General features: G+C 38.4%; 1 protein-coding gene across 3 annotated transcripts in view; it reads left to right on the forward strand.

Moving 5' to 3' along the window:
- Positions 1–17,185, forward strand: part of ADAM17 (ADAM metallopeptidase domain 17) — a 41,901-nt gene that overhangs the window by 16,985 nt on the left and 7,731 nt on the right. The window contains exons 5-13 of one of the 3 annotated variants that reach the window (XM_043469382.1): positions 209–377; positions 1,501–1,634; positions 3,952–4,041; positions 5,911–6,024; positions 9,124–9,268; positions 9,388–9,476; positions 11,971–12,123; positions 13,725–13,924; positions 14,933–15,036. In XM_043469382.1, coding sequence (XP_043325317.1) covers positions 209–377; positions 1,501–1,634; positions 3,952–4,041; positions 5,911–6,024; positions 9,124–9,268; positions 9,388–9,476; positions 11,971–12,123; positions 13,725–13,924; positions 14,933–15,036 — 1,198 coding nt within the window. Of the gene's footprint in view, positions 1–208; positions 378–1,480; positions 1,635–3,951; positions 4,042–5,905; positions 6,025–9,123; positions 9,269–9,387; positions 9,477–11,970; positions 12,124–13,724; positions 13,925–14,932; positions 15,037–17,185 lie in introns of those variants that run through there. The other 2 variants (XM_043469383.1, XM_043469384.1) reach the window with 2 other exon arrangements.

Raw genomic sequence — 17,185 nt, forward strand, 5'->3', positions numbered from 1 at the left:
ACAGACACAACATCTTTTTTTGTATGAACTATCTAATTCAGATGAGACCAGTGTCCTTACAGAGTAGAATTTGGTCTTGACTAGTCAGTTTACTTAACCTGGAAATGAATGTTACTGATATCTAACAATAGGCAAAGGATGTTATAAGAGTTTAATACTTAGGCATTTTTATATTTTCCATCTCAGTTATATTTGTTTTCCATTTTAGCCACTTTGGAGACTAATTAATGATACTAAAGACAAAAGAATGTTAGTTTATAAATCTGAAGATATCAAGAATGTTTCACGTTTGCAGTCTCCAAAAGTGTGTGGTTATATAAAGGCGGATAATGAAGAGTTGCTTCCAAAAGGGCTGGTAGACAGCGAGCCGCCTGATGGTAAGACGAAAAACATACATTTCAAATAAAAAGCAAGCATAACATCTGTCTTCAATAGGGATGGTTGTTAGTTGATTTTTAAAAAAAAAAACATGATTATCAAGTAACTGTAGTATTAATTTTGGCTTGAAAATAGTTGTTCAGGAGAGATCAGGTATGTTCAGGGTGGTATGGCTATAGACAGGAAACAGGATTGTTCAAAAATTTCTTAAGTTACATTTTTTTTGCCTGTAATAATTGAAACCACTAGAAAAAAGATTGGGAAAGGGCAAACTGAATAATCTGAGGAAAAACATTTTCATTATCAGGTATTTAGAAATGACAGAATAGTACGGTGAATAAACAATCTTCAGATACGTTTATAAGAAATCAGTTGGTAGCAAGAGAGGTATATTTTGTTTAAAAGAAGAAGATTAGCAGCCCTGGGATAGATGAATTTAGAGTGCTTTAAAGATTGTCTACCCATTTATTGTTGTTTTATTTAAAGATCAAGTTTTATTTTTAAATTTTTTCTGGCCATGCCAAGTGGCATGAGGGATCCTAATTCTCTGCCTGGTGATCAAACTTGCACCTCCTACATTGGAAGCTCAGAGTGTTAACCGCTGCACTGCCAGGGAAATCCCCTCACTAATTTTTTAATGTTGGATTATCTGGATATTTTTACTTTTACTTTAGTTAATTTGTAGACTTCTTCGAGAAGAAAATGACTCCTCCATAGTTGAGCAATAGATGGGTGGTTATTTTATTCTGTGAAGTACTTTTACACTTTTCCTTGTTTTTGAATTCTACAATTTTTTTAAACTTTTTTATTATTACTTTTTTTTGGCGGCGCCACAAGGCATTCGGGATCACAAGGCAGGGATCGATCCCGTGTCCCTTGCATTGGCAGTGCAGAGTCTTAACCACTGGAATGCCAGGGAAGTCCCTTGAATTCTACAATTTGAAAATCTCATTCTTACTTTTCACTTTTCTTTCTCCAAATTTTTCTTGTTCAAGATATTGTTAAGGATACTGAGCTCAAATAATATTTGTTTCAAAAATATGCTAGATTTAAAACTTTGCTATAAAAAAACTCCTTGTTTTGGTGAATTTTGATTTAATAGTGCATCCAAATTCATATTAGAGCTTGTTCATCGGGTGAAGAGACGAGCCGACCCTAATCCCTTGAAGAACACGTGTAAATTATTGGTGGTAGCAGATCATCGCTTTTACAAATACATGGGCAGAGGGGAAGAGAGTACAACTACCAACTACTTGGTGAGTATTTGACATTGGAGGATATAATCGGCAGAAACGTTCCTGTAGGTGGGCAAGTGCCATTTAAGAGAAGACTGCTGTAATTTGAAATGTAATGAAATGAGATCTGTTTCAGATGCTTTGTGATTTCCTAGAATATTTGAGGTCTGTCACCTAAGGTTCTTACATTATTTAAACAATAATGTAGTTTGGTTATTATTAGTTGTTAGATGCTATTTTCAAATTTTTGAAAACCTATTTTACCTTTCAACTAGGATTTTCTGCACATCAGAAGTTTTATGTGTGTTATGTTTAGGGAAAGTTCATAATATAGACCTTCTCTCTTTATAGAACTGAACTCTGTGAAAACATCACTGTTGTAATGACAGTGGTCCTGTTGCTGGGACATATGGATATACTCCAGAGTGGGGGAAAAAAGTATTTGTATGAACTTATGTGTATTATTTTTGCTTATATGTATATATCAGAGGAATTGGTCACTTGGTTTGTATCATGTAAAATGTCTAATTGTTAGACCGTAACTGGGTGAAATAAATGGAACTTCAGTGTCATAACTGTAGGGCGAAGATTTGAAGGCAAGATTACAGAACCATTGATGCTGGATTTTTAAGCATTTACTATTGTAATTTTAAAAGTCAAGGGAATCATATTTCATTGACATTTTTTGTCAGTCTGACCTCATTCCTCGTGATCACTTGGCAGTGAGTGAAATGACATTGAGGGAGTAACAGAGAATGTGGCTATTCATTCTGTAGTGCTGCAGAGCCCAGCGCAGCAACGCTGCCTTTCTCCTCGCCTTGCTGGTCCCAGACTGTGCGTTTTTTGTGCCCTTCTTTCCCTTGCCCTCCATGTCAAGTAATTTTATTATGAGGGTAGTAGGAGTAGTGTGTGAAGTCATTATAGTTCTTGTTCCTAAGTAAGAAACTCTTTTTAAAAATTAATTTGTTTATTGGCTGTGCTGGCTTTTCTCTAGTTGCAGTGAGCAGGGGTTACTCTCCTGTTGGATGCTCGGGCTTCACATTGCTGTGGCTTCTTTTGTTGGGGAGCATAGATTCAACAGTTGGGTGCTCAGGTGTAGGGCTTAGTTGCTCCACGGCATGTGAGATCTTCCTGGATCAGAGATTGAACCTGTGTCTCCTGCATTGGCAGGCAGATTCTTTACCACCAAGCTACCAGGGAAGCCCAGGTAGTCTTTCTTGAGAGGCTTCTTTTCTTAGTGTGGGTTTTGTATTAGGGGCTGTTAGTTTACTTCTTTGTTCATTACACCAGGAATATGAATATAAGGTAAGGTCTTGTCTTAGAAATTGCATTTCTTTTTTTTTTTTTTGGCTGCTCTAGGTCTTTGTTGCTGAGTGTGGACTTTATCTAGTTGCGACTTGCAGGCTCTAGAGCATGTGGGCTTCAATAATTGTGGCACACAGGCTTAGTTACTGTGCGGCATGTGGGATCTTCCAAGACCAGGGACTGAACCCGTGTCCCTTGCATTGTCAGGCAGGTTCCTAACCACTGGACCATGTGGAATTCCCAGAAATTGCATTTCTTGGTCTTAGAGTTACCGTAAGCAAAGAACAATTTCTTAGACCTGTAACATACTTCGCAGTTGCCAGAACAAACCTCATTTACCCAGTTTGAACAGTGAAGTCTTCTCTTAAGGAAAAGATAGGTAATGAGTATCTTGTTCCTACTGTAGTTTGAATCATACTTGGCTGTAATACTGTCCCTCCTCCCTCAGTAATCTCTGTACTCTACCTCTCCCCCCACCCCCGTGAGAGGACAGGAGAGAGGAGACATGGTGAGACCTCATTCCTGTTTCTACCTCGTGCTTGGGTGCTGAACTTTGCCTAGGAAGGGTCTGAGATAATGGTGGTGGTATGTGTCACTGCTCCTTACTACTTTCTGAAGGTGTTTTTTTGTTTTTTTTTTTTTAAGTATGTGGCATGAGTGAACAGAGTACGTCTTTGGGCTATTTTAGGTAAATTGACTATTAACTTTGATTTCCATAGTTGAGTGGCAGTTTTTAAAAAACCCATTACTTGATATTTCCATTCTCTATGCAGTTGATTACCTGAAATTGGGGGTTAATTGTACAACTGCTTTATTCTGGTAACATTTTAAGTTTGAGGCTAGGAATAATTTCTTTGATAGAACTGTCAACGTTAAGAATAACATCCTAATGTCAGTTTTTTTATTTGGTGAAACTTTTACAGTGGTATTTAAATGGATTTTTTTTTTTAATCCCTGAAGAACTTATATTAGACTGCAAAGAATGGTGAAATATACATAATGTCTTTCTCTTACTCTCTTTTTATACACACAGATAGAGCTAATTGACAGAGTTGATGACATCTATCGAAACACTTCATGGGACAATGCAGGTTTTAAAGGTTATGGAATACAGATAGAACAGGTATTTATCAATGGATGGGTGTTATAATGTTCAACTAAGTTGTGTGGTATAAATATTTGTCACTTGTATTAACAGCCCAAAAACTTATCTTCTACTTTAATCATGAATTAATATTCTGATATGACAGTGATTTATCTGATAAACTTAAGTGTTTTGATACTATTTATAGATTATGAAATATTCTGTTCTTAGGCTTGTTTTAGGCAGGAAACCTTATGCTACTAAGATCTTTCTTTTTTTCTGAATTCATGGCCTTTTTATCTTCTGTGTTGCTTTACTTTTGCTTATGCTTAATTAATGTCTTTAGTTAGAATTCTAACACATTGTTGAAACCTTAGAAAATTCACTCAAAAATGCTGTGTGTACATTTTCAAGGCATTTATACATATAGAACCATTAGATCTCTTTTCCTAAGAATCTTCTGAGTTCCTGTCTGTTAATGATGTCCAGCATTGATGTATTAATGTCATCCCAATTATATCACATAGTGAAAATTGTTCCAAATTGATAAGACTTGTTAGTAACAGGTATTCTGAAATTGGCTATTACTTTGGACAGACATTTTGACATATAAATTAAGGAAATTATCTCTTTTTTTTCAGGTTGTTTGTACTAAAGTAGCCATATTACAGGTTCTGTAGTGTAGAATTTAGAGAATAAAAAGAAGAAAGCTTTTGAAATCATGTATCATACTTCTAATAAATGTTCCACTTTTATAGTACCTGTATAAAACTAAGAGTTATTTTTCCCTTTTCCGTTTTCTTTTACTCTTTTGCATTTCCTTTTTAAAGTTTCTATTTGAATAGGTGATATATACACATGGTACAAAAGCCAGTGAAAAGTAAGTCTCCTCAGCTACCCGTCGTCAAACCAGTTCCTTTCCCCAGAGACGTCCATGTTGCTAGTTTCATCCATATCTCCCCAGAGATATTTTATGCATGAATAGCATGTGTTTGTCTGTGTGTGATATGTTGTACTCTTTTGCACCTTGCTTTTTCATTTCATGAATATGTTGATGATTACCCCATTATGGTACAATAAAGGTGTCTCACTTGTTTAAAATAGCTGCAGTATATTTGAATTCTAGCAGACCAATGAATAAAGCTGCTTTTTGCTTTAGGAATTTGGAACCAGTTTGAGAAAAACTAGATGTGGTAGGAGATTAAAATACCAGCTTCTTTAATGATGGTAGGTGGGTTGAAGAATGTGGCTTAAATGTGCACTCAGAGTGGGCTCCCACATAGTTCATCCCAGAATGGATCTTGATCACCCAGCACCAGAGCTTCAAAGCCCACCCCAGTGAGTTTACCACATGGTTGGGGAGCAGACTGCAGTATCCCCTCTGTAGGCAGGCAGATCTGAAAGAGATGAGAGAAACAGTGAGCTGAGCATGACTTTCTTCGTCTTTGCATTAGCCTTTGGAGAGAAACCAGCATCCTTTTTTTTTTTTTTTAAAGTAGGATTAATATGAATTTGTGCTATATGTATTAGGATTTTTTTTTTTTTTACTCACATGTCTGTGGTGTGCAGAGCTGTACATCTTATTCTCGTCTCTGAATCACTGGAATAAATGATTTTAGGCTCATGGAACCTAGATTTTTATTTTTTCCAACTAAATAAGAAATAAAAATGAGTACACTTATAAATTTATAAATCATTCTTTGACATTTTTCATACCATTTTGGTTCTCAGTTTGTTTTTAATCATTGGATATTAGAATTGAAGAATTTTATGGAATTTTGACTCTAAAACTTTTTTTTTTAAAGAATGGTCAATGGTCTTTTTTGACTTAGTTGAAACAATGCAGTATTATTTTAGTCTTGTGAACTTTTCTGAAGTGTTCTAAGTATTTTATCTCTTTAAGTATAGATTCGCATTCTCAAGTCTCCACAAGTGGTGAAACCTGGTGAAAGGCACTTCAATATGGCAAAAAGTTACCCAAATGAAGAAAAAGATGCTTGGGATGTGAAGATGTTACTAGAAGTAGGTCATGGAACCCTGAGTGTGATACTGTTTAACACCATTCTGTGGTTTCTAAAAATGTGGGTCATGTTTGTATTAATGAGGGGGTGTCTTAGAGGTGGTGAGCACCAGGGTCAGCACCCCCTAGCTGATCCAGGATGACCTCTTCCCCTGTTGCTGGGCAGACAGCAAGGTGGACAGAACTGAAAGTGAAAATTGCTAGAAAACAATGCTTCTTAATGGTAAAATCTCTGCGAATCCAATGAAGTAATGGAGCTTTAGGAAATAAATGGATACCCACCTTTGCCGGGGTCCTTGCCCCAGCAGGATCCAGGGGTACCCTCAGGATGAACGGCGTTGGCGAGTGAGAGAGAAAGGGGGAGAGAGAGAAACAAAGAGAGAGACCAGATCGGGATGTGCAGCAGAGTCTGGCAATGTTTTATTTTTCACTGTAGCCTTTATACCCTAAGTTGGTACATTTCTAAGGGGGCGATAAGCATACAGACTTAGTTTAACATTACATCAGCTTGTCCTTCACGAAACCAGGTGTTCTCTGTATATTTTTGTTTATGAGAGTCTTTTCCCATAGATTTTTTGTACATTATCTTCTGGCCTTGAGCTTAGCAGAAAACAGAAAAGTGGCAGTCTCATGATACAGCAGGTTGCAACATAATAGAAATACAATCCTGTTAACACAAAAGTCAGTCTTTTTGCAGAAGTTCTCAGCTAAATTTATCTAAAAAGTTTAACACACAAAGACTCTGCAGCACCGGTGAGGCAGCCTCTGTTTTAGCACTCTTGGTTAAAATTAACAATTATCTTATTGTTTTTACACTAGGGCTAAACTCTTATTTTTCTAGATCTCCAACTACGTTAACAATAGTTTCCACTGCACAACCTGAGCACATTAACATCAATCAAATGTTGATCCAATAACTACTTTTAAAACAATATTTTTTGTGTTCTCTAATAGGGCTTCCTCACCCCTCAAAGGGCTCTGTGCCTATTAGGGCCTTTTTTTTTTTTTTTTTATTAGGGCCTTTTTTATGGTTAATCTTTATGTATAATATCTTTTGGCTTTCAGGCCTGTTGACAGTTTATGGCTTGCACCTGGTGTGACTTTAAGCAACTTCAGTAGCCAACCCTGTCTTTTTTGTGGTTAATCTGTTTTCTTTCTATTAGGTGTCATCTCCATGGGAACTAGATAGGATTACATTTTTACAGAACAGAAATGCAAAGGATTGCAAAAACAGCAGATACGGCACAAAACAGGCTCTTAGTCTAAAAGTTAATTACCTGCAAGAAGTCACCAGCTAATCTCTATCTAAACTATTTTCTATTAGGCTCATTTGTGGCTATTATATTTGTGGGGCTTTTCTCATCCCGAGGAGGGACCTATGCTTAATAGTTTCTTTTGTTAGCGTACTGTGCTTAGGATGTTTAGAACAATCATGAGCATTTTTTGCAATGAGAGCACACATTTATCAAACAAGCCAGAATGCCAGCAAAAGAGTTTGAATTGAAGCATTTCCTTCATCCCTGGCCCCTTCATAGGATACCAGCATCTGGGAGATTTATTAATTAGGGTTTTAAGTTGGTCTTTATTCAGTGAAAGAGGAGCAGGAGAACTCTCGGCAGGCAACACAAGAATCTGCAGCAGGGCAAACAAGAACAACAGCAGAAAAGGGAGGAGGATACAGGGTGGGGTAGAGGCCGAGGCCAACCTGCAGGGTCCCTTGTATCCTGAACGGCCTTGCGTGTCAGGTTTTTTCTTCATGACCTCGTCATGGGTGGGATCTCCCATAATGGCTCCCAGCACACCTTATTCTGAATAAATTTCTTATACATGATTTTGTTAGTTCAGGTTTCTTTGAAGCTTATTAGTAGATGTCTGAGGTCAGTAATTACCAAATGGTATGAAAATATATTAGGTGGTAGAGGTGTAATGTGGAGATCTGAAAGTACTCTAGGAAATTTTAAATTTGTGTGTTTTTATTTTGGTAACTAAGGATAACATAAATACCATATGCCATATGGATTCTTGTCTTGACATGATACGATTTATCGTTTTTGTCCCCGGGTCTCTGTCTATGGGCTTCCCTAGTAGCTCAGATGGTAAAGCATCCGCCTGCAATGCAGGAGACACAGGTTTGATCCCTGGGTTGGGAAGACTTCCCTGCAGAAGGAAATGTCAACCCACTCCAGTATTCTTGCCTGGAGAATTTCATGGACAGAGGAACCTGGCGGGCTACAGTCCATGGGGTTGCAAAGAGTCGGACACGACTGAGTAACTAACACGCACTCTGTCTATACCTTTGCTTTGTTGTAAAATGGCCTTCTGTGAATTGATAACGTTTATCTTCTACTGTGTTGTTAATTTGTTAGTTTCCCATGGCTGCTGTAACAAATTACCGCAAATTTAGCAGCTTAAAACAGCACTTTGTTTATCTGATGGTTTCTAGGCTTAGTCCATGCACAGTGTGGCTCATCTGGATTCTCTGGTTAGAGTCTCACAAGACTGAAGTGAAGTCAGGTTTTCAAAGCTTGAGCGGAATTGAGGCTGTTACCAGTTTGAGATCCATAGAGTGCTGTATCTGTGTAATACTACTTAGCCAAGAAAAAGAATGAAATTTTGCCATCTGCAACAACAGGGATGGACTTGGAGGGTCTTACGATAAGTAAATAATTTAGAGAAGGCTACTGTGTGATACCAGTTATATATGCAATCCAGAAATACAGAAAACTAGTGGATGTGGTGACAAAGAAATACAGATATAGAGAACAAATTAGTGGTTAGCAGTGAGGAGAGGGAAAGGGCAATATAGGGGTAGGGGATGAAGAGGTGCAAACCATTATGTATAAAATAAGCTACAAGGATATACTGTACAACACGGGACTATAGCCATTATTTTATAACAACTGTAAATGGAGTATAACCTTTAAAATGTAAATTACTGTATTGTACATCTGTAATCTATGTCTATCGACTATACTTTGGTTTAAAAAAATGTAAAACAATGCAGTTGTACAGTATGGTAGTATTCTGGAATATTTAGTTGAAACATCTTTTAGTCTGATGTAACTGTTAATCTAATTAAGAGCACTTTGTTTTTTTAAAAGCAATTTAGTTTTGATATTGCTGAAGAAGCATCTAAAGTCTGCTTAGCACATCTTTTCACGTACCAAGATTTTGATATGGGAACTCTTGGCTTAGCTTATGTTGGTTCTCCCAGAGCGAACAGTCATGGAGGTGTTTGTCCAAAGGGTAAGTTTTTCATTTGTTGTATGAAATATTTGGGAATAGCAAGGTGATTGGATTATAATATAATTGTGTCATAATAATTATAATTATTGAACAAGCCATTTGTTTCTTTTTGCCTGTAGCTTATTACAGTCCAATTGGGAAGAAAAATATATATTTGAATAGTGGTTTGACCAGCACAAAAAATTATGGTAAAACCATCCTTACAAAGGTATGTTCTTTAATTTTTAAAAGAGTAGATTTTGAGTTTATTGTAGTGGGACCTCAGCAGTTACATATTTATGTAGATATCTTTTTAAAAAGTAATGCATACTGTTTTTTGTCTGTGCCTGAACAGATGTATGTTTTTAGTGACAAATATGAAAAGTATAAAGAAGAAAATATTGTCAGCTGTCAAACTTCTTTTGAGACCAGTTTGGGATTATTGTTTTTCCTAAAGACATCCTTTCTGGAGCCCTTCATCTGCAGCTCCCGATAAAGTACTGCTATCCAGAACATATAACAAATATACTGAAAACTCAAAAATAAAAAAATGAACAACCCAATTTTAAAATAGGCTAAAGATCTTAATAAACACCTCACCAAAGAAGATATACAGGTGGCAAATAAACATAGTGAAAAGATGCTCAACACTGTATGTTATTAGGCAATTGCAAATCAAAACAACAAGGAGAGCCCATTATAAAACAAATAGAAATGGCTAACATCCAAAGTACTGATAATACCAAATGCTAGTGAGGATGTGGAACAACATGAATTCTCATACATAGCTGATGGGAGTGCAAAATGGTATCAATACAATCGCTTAGGAAGACTGTGGCAGTGTCTCAGAAAAGTAAACATACTCTGGTGTTACATTGGACCCAGCACCCTCAGTATTTAGTCAAAGGAGTCCTCACAGAAACCTGCACGTAGATGTTTATAACAGCTTTATTAGTGACTGCCAAGACTTGGAAGCAACCAACATGTCTTTCTGTAGGTGAATGGATAAACAAACTGGTACATCCAGATAATGAAATACTATTAAGCACTTTAAAAAAGAGCTATCAAGTTATAAACACATGGAGGAACCATAAATGTATATTATTAAGTAGAAGAAGCCAATCTGTTTGATTACATCTATATGGCATTCTGTAAAAGGCAAACCCATGGGAGCAATACAGTGATGAGTGGTTGCCAAGAGTGGAGGGAGGGAGGGATGAGTAGGCAGAGTTACAGAGGATTTTCTTTTGGGTGTTGAAACTATTCTGTATACTTTAATGATGGATATAAGACATTATGTGTGGACTTCTCTGACAGTCCAGTGGTTAAGATTCTGCCTTCCAAAGCAGGCGGTGCAGGTTCGATCCCTTGTCAGGAAGCTAAGATCCCACGTGCCCCATGGCCAAAAAACCAAAACATAAAACAAGTAATATTGTAAAAAAATTCAATAAAGACTTTAAAAATAGTCCACATCAAAAAAAATTTGTTTAAAAAAGAAAAAGACATTATGTGTTTGCCAAAACCCATAGAAAGTACAGCACAAAGAGCAAACCCTAATATAAATTATGGACTTTGGTGAATTAAGAAAAAAAAAGTGAAATGGGATTCAGAAGAAAAATATGATAAGTAGTTTTTGGAAACTTTAATTTCCAAAATTGTTTTTTATGGTGCTCTCCTTTGCCTTTTTGTCATTATAGTGTCATCAGTGGTTTGATTTCATGACATGTCTGCCAGAGTTTTTCTATTGTTTAAGACACATGGAACAAGAAAAATAAATTATTTATATGTTTTTTAAAGTGTTAGTCTGTTTTTTTTTTTTTAAAGTGGGTTAGAGGATCCACTAATGAATTTTTCCAAAGCATAGTTTGGAATTACTTCCCCATATTGCACCTTTGGGATTTGAATACTTTTTTGCTAAAAATGCAAAATTTTCTTTACTACCATTTTAATATTAACACTTGAAAACCTTCAACATATTGGTTTCAGAATTGGGACTGTTTGTTTTTAAAAAATATACAGTGTCTTGTAAAATATGTACAGATTTTTTTCATGTCCATGGAGTGATTCCCACCCCCCTCATTTCAGGAGAAAAAAAAAGAAATCAGTAAATTGTTATTTTATGCAGTTAAATATGGGAAAAGTTTTAGCTTTACTGACTAAATTTACCTTTCTATTCAGATAGAAATCCTCTGGTGATCTGATAGGTTCAGTACAATCCTTTAACTGGATTCTGAACAAAATCCTCTGGGTCATTAAGATTGTCATTGGACAAGAATTCAGTCACTGGGATAAGCAATATTGTTGTGCTGTTCTTTAGTTGTCTAGTTTTAACCTTCCCACCACACTTAGAAGTGTGACTGAGATGAGGGGCGGGGGGCAGGGGACTTGGGTGATTGGTTATTAGCTCTTTGGTTTATCAGTGCCAGGCAGTTTTGGAATGGCCAGTGTTTGGTTCCTCATTCAGTGTTCCAATCTATCTTTTAATTTATATTTTCTTACATTGATTTAAATTCATTGATATAGTACTACTTAACAGTATTCAATACAATCTTAAATATTCCATTTAATTTCTATAACTGATAGAAGAAGTCCTAGTCCATCTGTTGCCCTGTTGTTGATCTGAATCTGACTGATCAGGTCCTATTTAAGAGCAGAGCCCAACTCGCCACAGCAGGTGATGGTTAGGTGTTAGGAAGTAACGTTTTCTCTGCATGATCCTTCAGGAAGCTGACCTTGTTACAACTCACGAATTGGGGCACAACTTTGGAGCAGAGCACGACCCAGACGGTCTGGCGGAATGTGCCCCAAATGAGGACCAGGGAGGGAAGTACGTCATGTACCCCATAGCTGTGAGCGGTGACCACGAGAACAATAAGGTACGTGTCTTCTGGCACCTTATTTTTTTAATGTGATTAGGTAAGAAGAGATGATGCTGAATGATCATGAGAGCCCAGAAAAGCCTTCCATTCATGCTGCAATCCACAGGGTCACGTGACTGAGTGGCTGAGGGACTGCCCGACAACAGCTAGGGGTGGAACTGCACGTTACCAAGTACCGTGAAACATGGTCCATCTAAATCTGCCCATTTAACTCTACATTGCTTCACAATTTGCATGTTTTAATAAACTTTTGCAACAAAGTATGTATAATTTGCCAGATGTAAGTGTCCTGTGGGTCAGGCCCTTTCCTTTCTGCTTTACAGCTCTGTCTTTAGTGCTCATTCAGGGTACCTGGTATGCAGTAAATACTGTTTACTTTGTCAAGTAAGTAGAGAGATCATATTCTGTTGAAGGTGTTTGGAATACTCGACACTCGTTGACTTGGGACATGGGAAATAGCTTCAGAGACTTCCTGAGAGTGGCTGTGGCTCACTCGTAGAGTCTGAACTGAAAGTCTTCATAGACATCTGTCTGGTTCTTTTTACTTTTTGTAAGAGAATGGAAAGTGGGGCTGAAAATTCCAAGCTTCTAATCATGACTTGGTCTTTCTGGTGACCAGTGCCCACTCAGGAGCCCACTCAGAGTCTGCTCATTACAACCAAAGACACTCCTATTACCTAGGAAATTATGGAGGTTTCAGGAGCTCTGTGCCCGGAGCTGTGGCCAGAGATGAGTGTATGTTTTATACTGTCTCATGAGGGTCTTGTCCTCTCTGCTCCTCAGGGGTCTCATGGCGCTTGTCTGGGTGGCAGATGAAGCCATTGTAGTCATTTGCAGACTGTGGAGGCCCTACCTCTAAAAGTATTCGGGCTGAGTTTTACCCAAATCTTTTTCCGCTTTTCTTGATATTTTCAAATTGTTTGGGAACTGGACTCTATTTTAGAGCATCAGGAAAAATGCCCAAATGTAGGTCATTTCTGTGGTTTTGCATATCAAGTAGACAAGCTAGGGGTCAACTGTAGCAACTCAAACTTAAGATCTTGGGAAGCAATGAAGACGTTTAGGTAATAATTTGAAATTTAATCTTTTAATAGACTGTATATATACGCACACACATATATATATGTAGTATCACACCTCTTAATAAACTCAACTTTTAAAACACTTTAAACATGGATGACTAATGTAAATTCAGGGAATCGGAGCAGACGTGTTCTTCAGGCCTGGATTATTGTATCTAGGAAGACAGGGGTCTGCCTGGTTCTCAGTGTCCCCGCAGTGGGGCAACTCTGAGCCTGAGGCTTAGTCTGGTGACTCTGCTCATGCCCGACTGGTGCGGGTGTTTGGTCTCAGCATTTGTGTAGCTTACTTTCCTGTGAAGAATTTTAGGCTCTTTACCAATTCACATAATGTTTCTAGCCTCCTGCAGAGGAGGATGCCGTGCACGTGGCATTTAAAGGCGACCGTGAACCCTGATAAGCCTTCAAGCTGGTTTTGGTTGTGGCTATTGTGTTAAAGTTTGTCCCTGGAGAATAAGCACAAACACTACCTGAATTTTTATGTTATCTTGGGTCCTTTGTGGCCTTTTTTCTCTTAAGATGTTTTCAAACTGCAGTAAACAGTCCATCTATAAGACCATTGAAAGCAAGTCCCAGGAGTGTTTCCAAGAACGCAGCAACAAAGTGTGCGGGAACTCCAGGGTGGACGAGGGTGAGGAGTGCGACCCCGGCATCATGTACCTCAACAACGACACTTGCTGCAACAGCGACTGCACGCTGAGGCCAGGTGTGCAGTGCAGGTGAGGGGTGTGGCATGGTGGGTGTTTGGGTGCCTAACGAGGGGTCCCCACAATGATGGGCTGAAAATACAGGGCCTTTAGAATCATTAGAGGGCCTGTGAAGTGTGTGTCTACCCCTGTACAGCAAGAAAAATGTTTTCTGGAAAGCAATTTGACATTCCATGACAAATCCTCAGTCTTGCATCCTCTCTGCTGTAGCGATGCCATAGTACAGAGAATCCTAAGGAAGCAGAGATGTACAAAGATGACTTAGCAAGGAGGTTCATGGCACATTCTTTCATAACAACAATCCTAGGACATAAACTCATTCCTGTGTATCTGTGCTGTAGAAGAGCATTGAAGAATACCATTGAATCACAGAAACTAAACGTGGAGGAAGGTTTAGTTACAAACCTCTAACTTGTTACAGGTTACAAGTTAGAACGTCTTATATTTCCATTTTTAATGTCCTGTGCCTGGCTTAGAAGTAGAGGGGGTAACTTTAGTTTATGGTGAGTGCCAGATTTAACTGTATACAGTGCATATTAACACTGTAAATACTGACTAGGCTGCCTAGTTTCTTGACTACTGATTGCCTTGTGGGGTTGTTCTTTGTGGCGGTTTTTTTTTTTTTTTTGCTTTAATTTTTGTCTGGGTCATGTGGCATGAGGGATTTTAGTCCCCTTACCAAGGACTGAACCGACGCACCCTGCATGGGGAGCACGAGTCTTAACCACAGGACCACCAGGGAAGTTCCTTTTTTAAAAAAAGAAAAAAAATGTATTAAGTGAATGAAAACCAGAGACACGAAGGTGTTTTAAAGATGAGTCACTGTGGACCACTGCTGCCCGTGTCTGCATTGGGAAGGGCAGAGGGACTCTGTCCAGTGGTGCCAGCACCTGGGAGTCTGCAGGAGTGGGTGGCCCCAGCCAGGAGGCTCTGCCCTGCCCTCTCGGGGCCCTGGGACATGACCATAGTCTGTGCTGTGAAGCTGGCCGTTGACTTGGACTGTGTGCTCTTCCTCTGCAGCGACAGGAACAGTCCTTGCTGTAAAAACTGTCAGTTCGAGACGGCCCAGAAGAAGTGCCAAGAGGCTATTAACGCTACTTGCAAAGGCGTGTCTTATTGTACAGGTATGTCCTCGTGGTGGTTCTCTTAGAATAATTTGTTCAGATGGGTATGCCTGTGTTTGAAAGCAGAGTTAATGTTTCATTCAGATGAACTTTTACCTCACGGACAGAGTTGAGTTGATCGCAGCACGCTTTGCATTGGTCACTGCAAGACCTGCGATCATTCACTTCCATTCTCCTTTCCCTCATAGGCATCAGCTTTAATGTCTTTGATATTTGCCTGGATAGGTGTATGTCCTTGAGATAATGTGTTATTTTTTGTTGCTGTTGTTGTTGAGTTGCTAAGTTGTTTGTCCAACTCTTTGTGACCCCATGGACTACAGCCCTCCAGGCTCCTCTGTCCAGGGGATCTTCCCGACCCAGGGACTGAACCCGTGTCTCTGCGTCTCCTGCATTGGCAGGCAAAGGCTTTACCACTGAGCCACCTGGGAAGCCGGTTATTTTCTGTGTGTGTGTGTATATATATATGTATATGTGTATTTTTTAATATTTATTTATTTGGCTGCACTGGGTCTTCGTTGCAGCATGTGGGCTCTAGTTTCCTGACCAGGGATCAAAATCGTGGCCCCCTGCAGTTGAGCACAGAGTCTTAGCTACTGGACTACCAGGGAACTCTATACATGTGTGTTTTTAATGTGCCAAAATGATACTCTACATTAGATCTTTTTTGAAAACTCTGTGCCATGTTTTTACGATTGTGTTTTCTATTGGTTTGTATTTCTGTGTATGTCTAGTTCATTGTTTTGGGCCCTTGCTGGGTTTCCAGTGATTTACTGTGTTTGCTTATCTGTTCACCAAGCAATAGCTGCTAGGGTTTCTCTCCTAATACTGCCCATAGGACTACACTGGGCACCCTCACACGTCTCCTGTGGGAGCCGTGAGGGCTTCCTGGGTGCACAGGGAAGCATGGAATTGCTTCGTCGTGGAGGGCAGTGCTCCAGTGGTCTCTGGAACAGCAGAATGGGTTAGTCAGGGCCACCGTGGGGTGTCCAGGTTCTGATGTCCTTGTCAGCACACTGTATTATGTAGCTCTCTTTTGCCAGTCTGAGTGTAAAGTGATTTCTTCTCCTTATTTACATTTTTCATGAACATCTCTATATTTGTTAGCTATTTAGATTTCTTCTGTGCATAATTAGTTCATTTATTTGGTCCATTTATAAAAATTGGGTTTAAAAAAAAAGTTGGGTTTAATATTTGCTATTATTGATTTGGAGTTCTTTTATGATAATCCATCTGGTTTAAATACTGCATATGCCTTCCTCCTATCTGTTGTCCTTTTGGAACAGAAATCTTTCTCTTGAATCATATCTGTCATTTTGTTTGTGTGTGTGTGTGTGTGTGTGTATTTTTTTGAGTTGTGGGTCATTACAAAGATATTTTCCACAGTTGGTTCTGTTAGCTTCATAATTTTATCTTTTACCTTTAGGACTTTAATCTATCTGGAGCTAGTTTTAAGATTATCTGTATTGATTGTCAATATTCCCTGTAGTTCTGTCAGTTAATTCCTTTCAAAAAATCTCCAAGCTGTATTATCAGGTACATGTTCTCCACATCTTGGTCTTGCTATTCCTTCATCACTATGTAATGCTCCTTTCTGACCCTTGTGATTTAATTTTTTTTTTTTAATTTTTGAAACTTTTATTGGAGTACAGTTGATTTACAGTGTTATGTTAGTTCCAGGCACACAGCAGAGTGAATCAGTTATGCATATACTCTTTTAAATTGTTTAATATTCGGTTTGCTGCCTGTGTGGTCATGGTGTCCTTCTTATTTGTCTGGTGTATCTATCCCTTCTTATATTTTTTAATTTATATATCCTTTGGTTGCTTGGCTTGATTTTTGTAACCACTTTATTGAGAGATAATAAGCATTTCATACCACCTGTCCACTGGAAGTGTAAGTTCAGTGGTTTCTAGTATATTCATGTTTGTGCATCCACCTACCAGTCAGTTTTCATTGCTTCAGAAAGAAACCTATACCCTTTAGCTATCATTTTGAATCTCCTCATCCTCCCAGCTTCAGACAACCACTATACTTTCTATGTTGATGGATTTGCCTAATCTGGATGTTTCATATAAACGGAATCATACAATGTGTGTGCTGCTTTCAGAATGTTTTCAAGATTTATCCATGTTGTAGCATGAATCATTCC

Source organism: Cervus canadensis, chromosome 5 (assembly GCF_019320065.1).
Source record: "Cervus canadensis isolate Bull #8, Minnesota chromosome 5, ASM1932006v1, whole genome shotgun sequence".
In the NCBI taxonomy this organism is placed as follows: domain Eukaryota; kingdom Metazoa; phylum Chordata; class Mammalia; order Artiodactyla; family Cervidae; genus Cervus; species Cervus canadensis.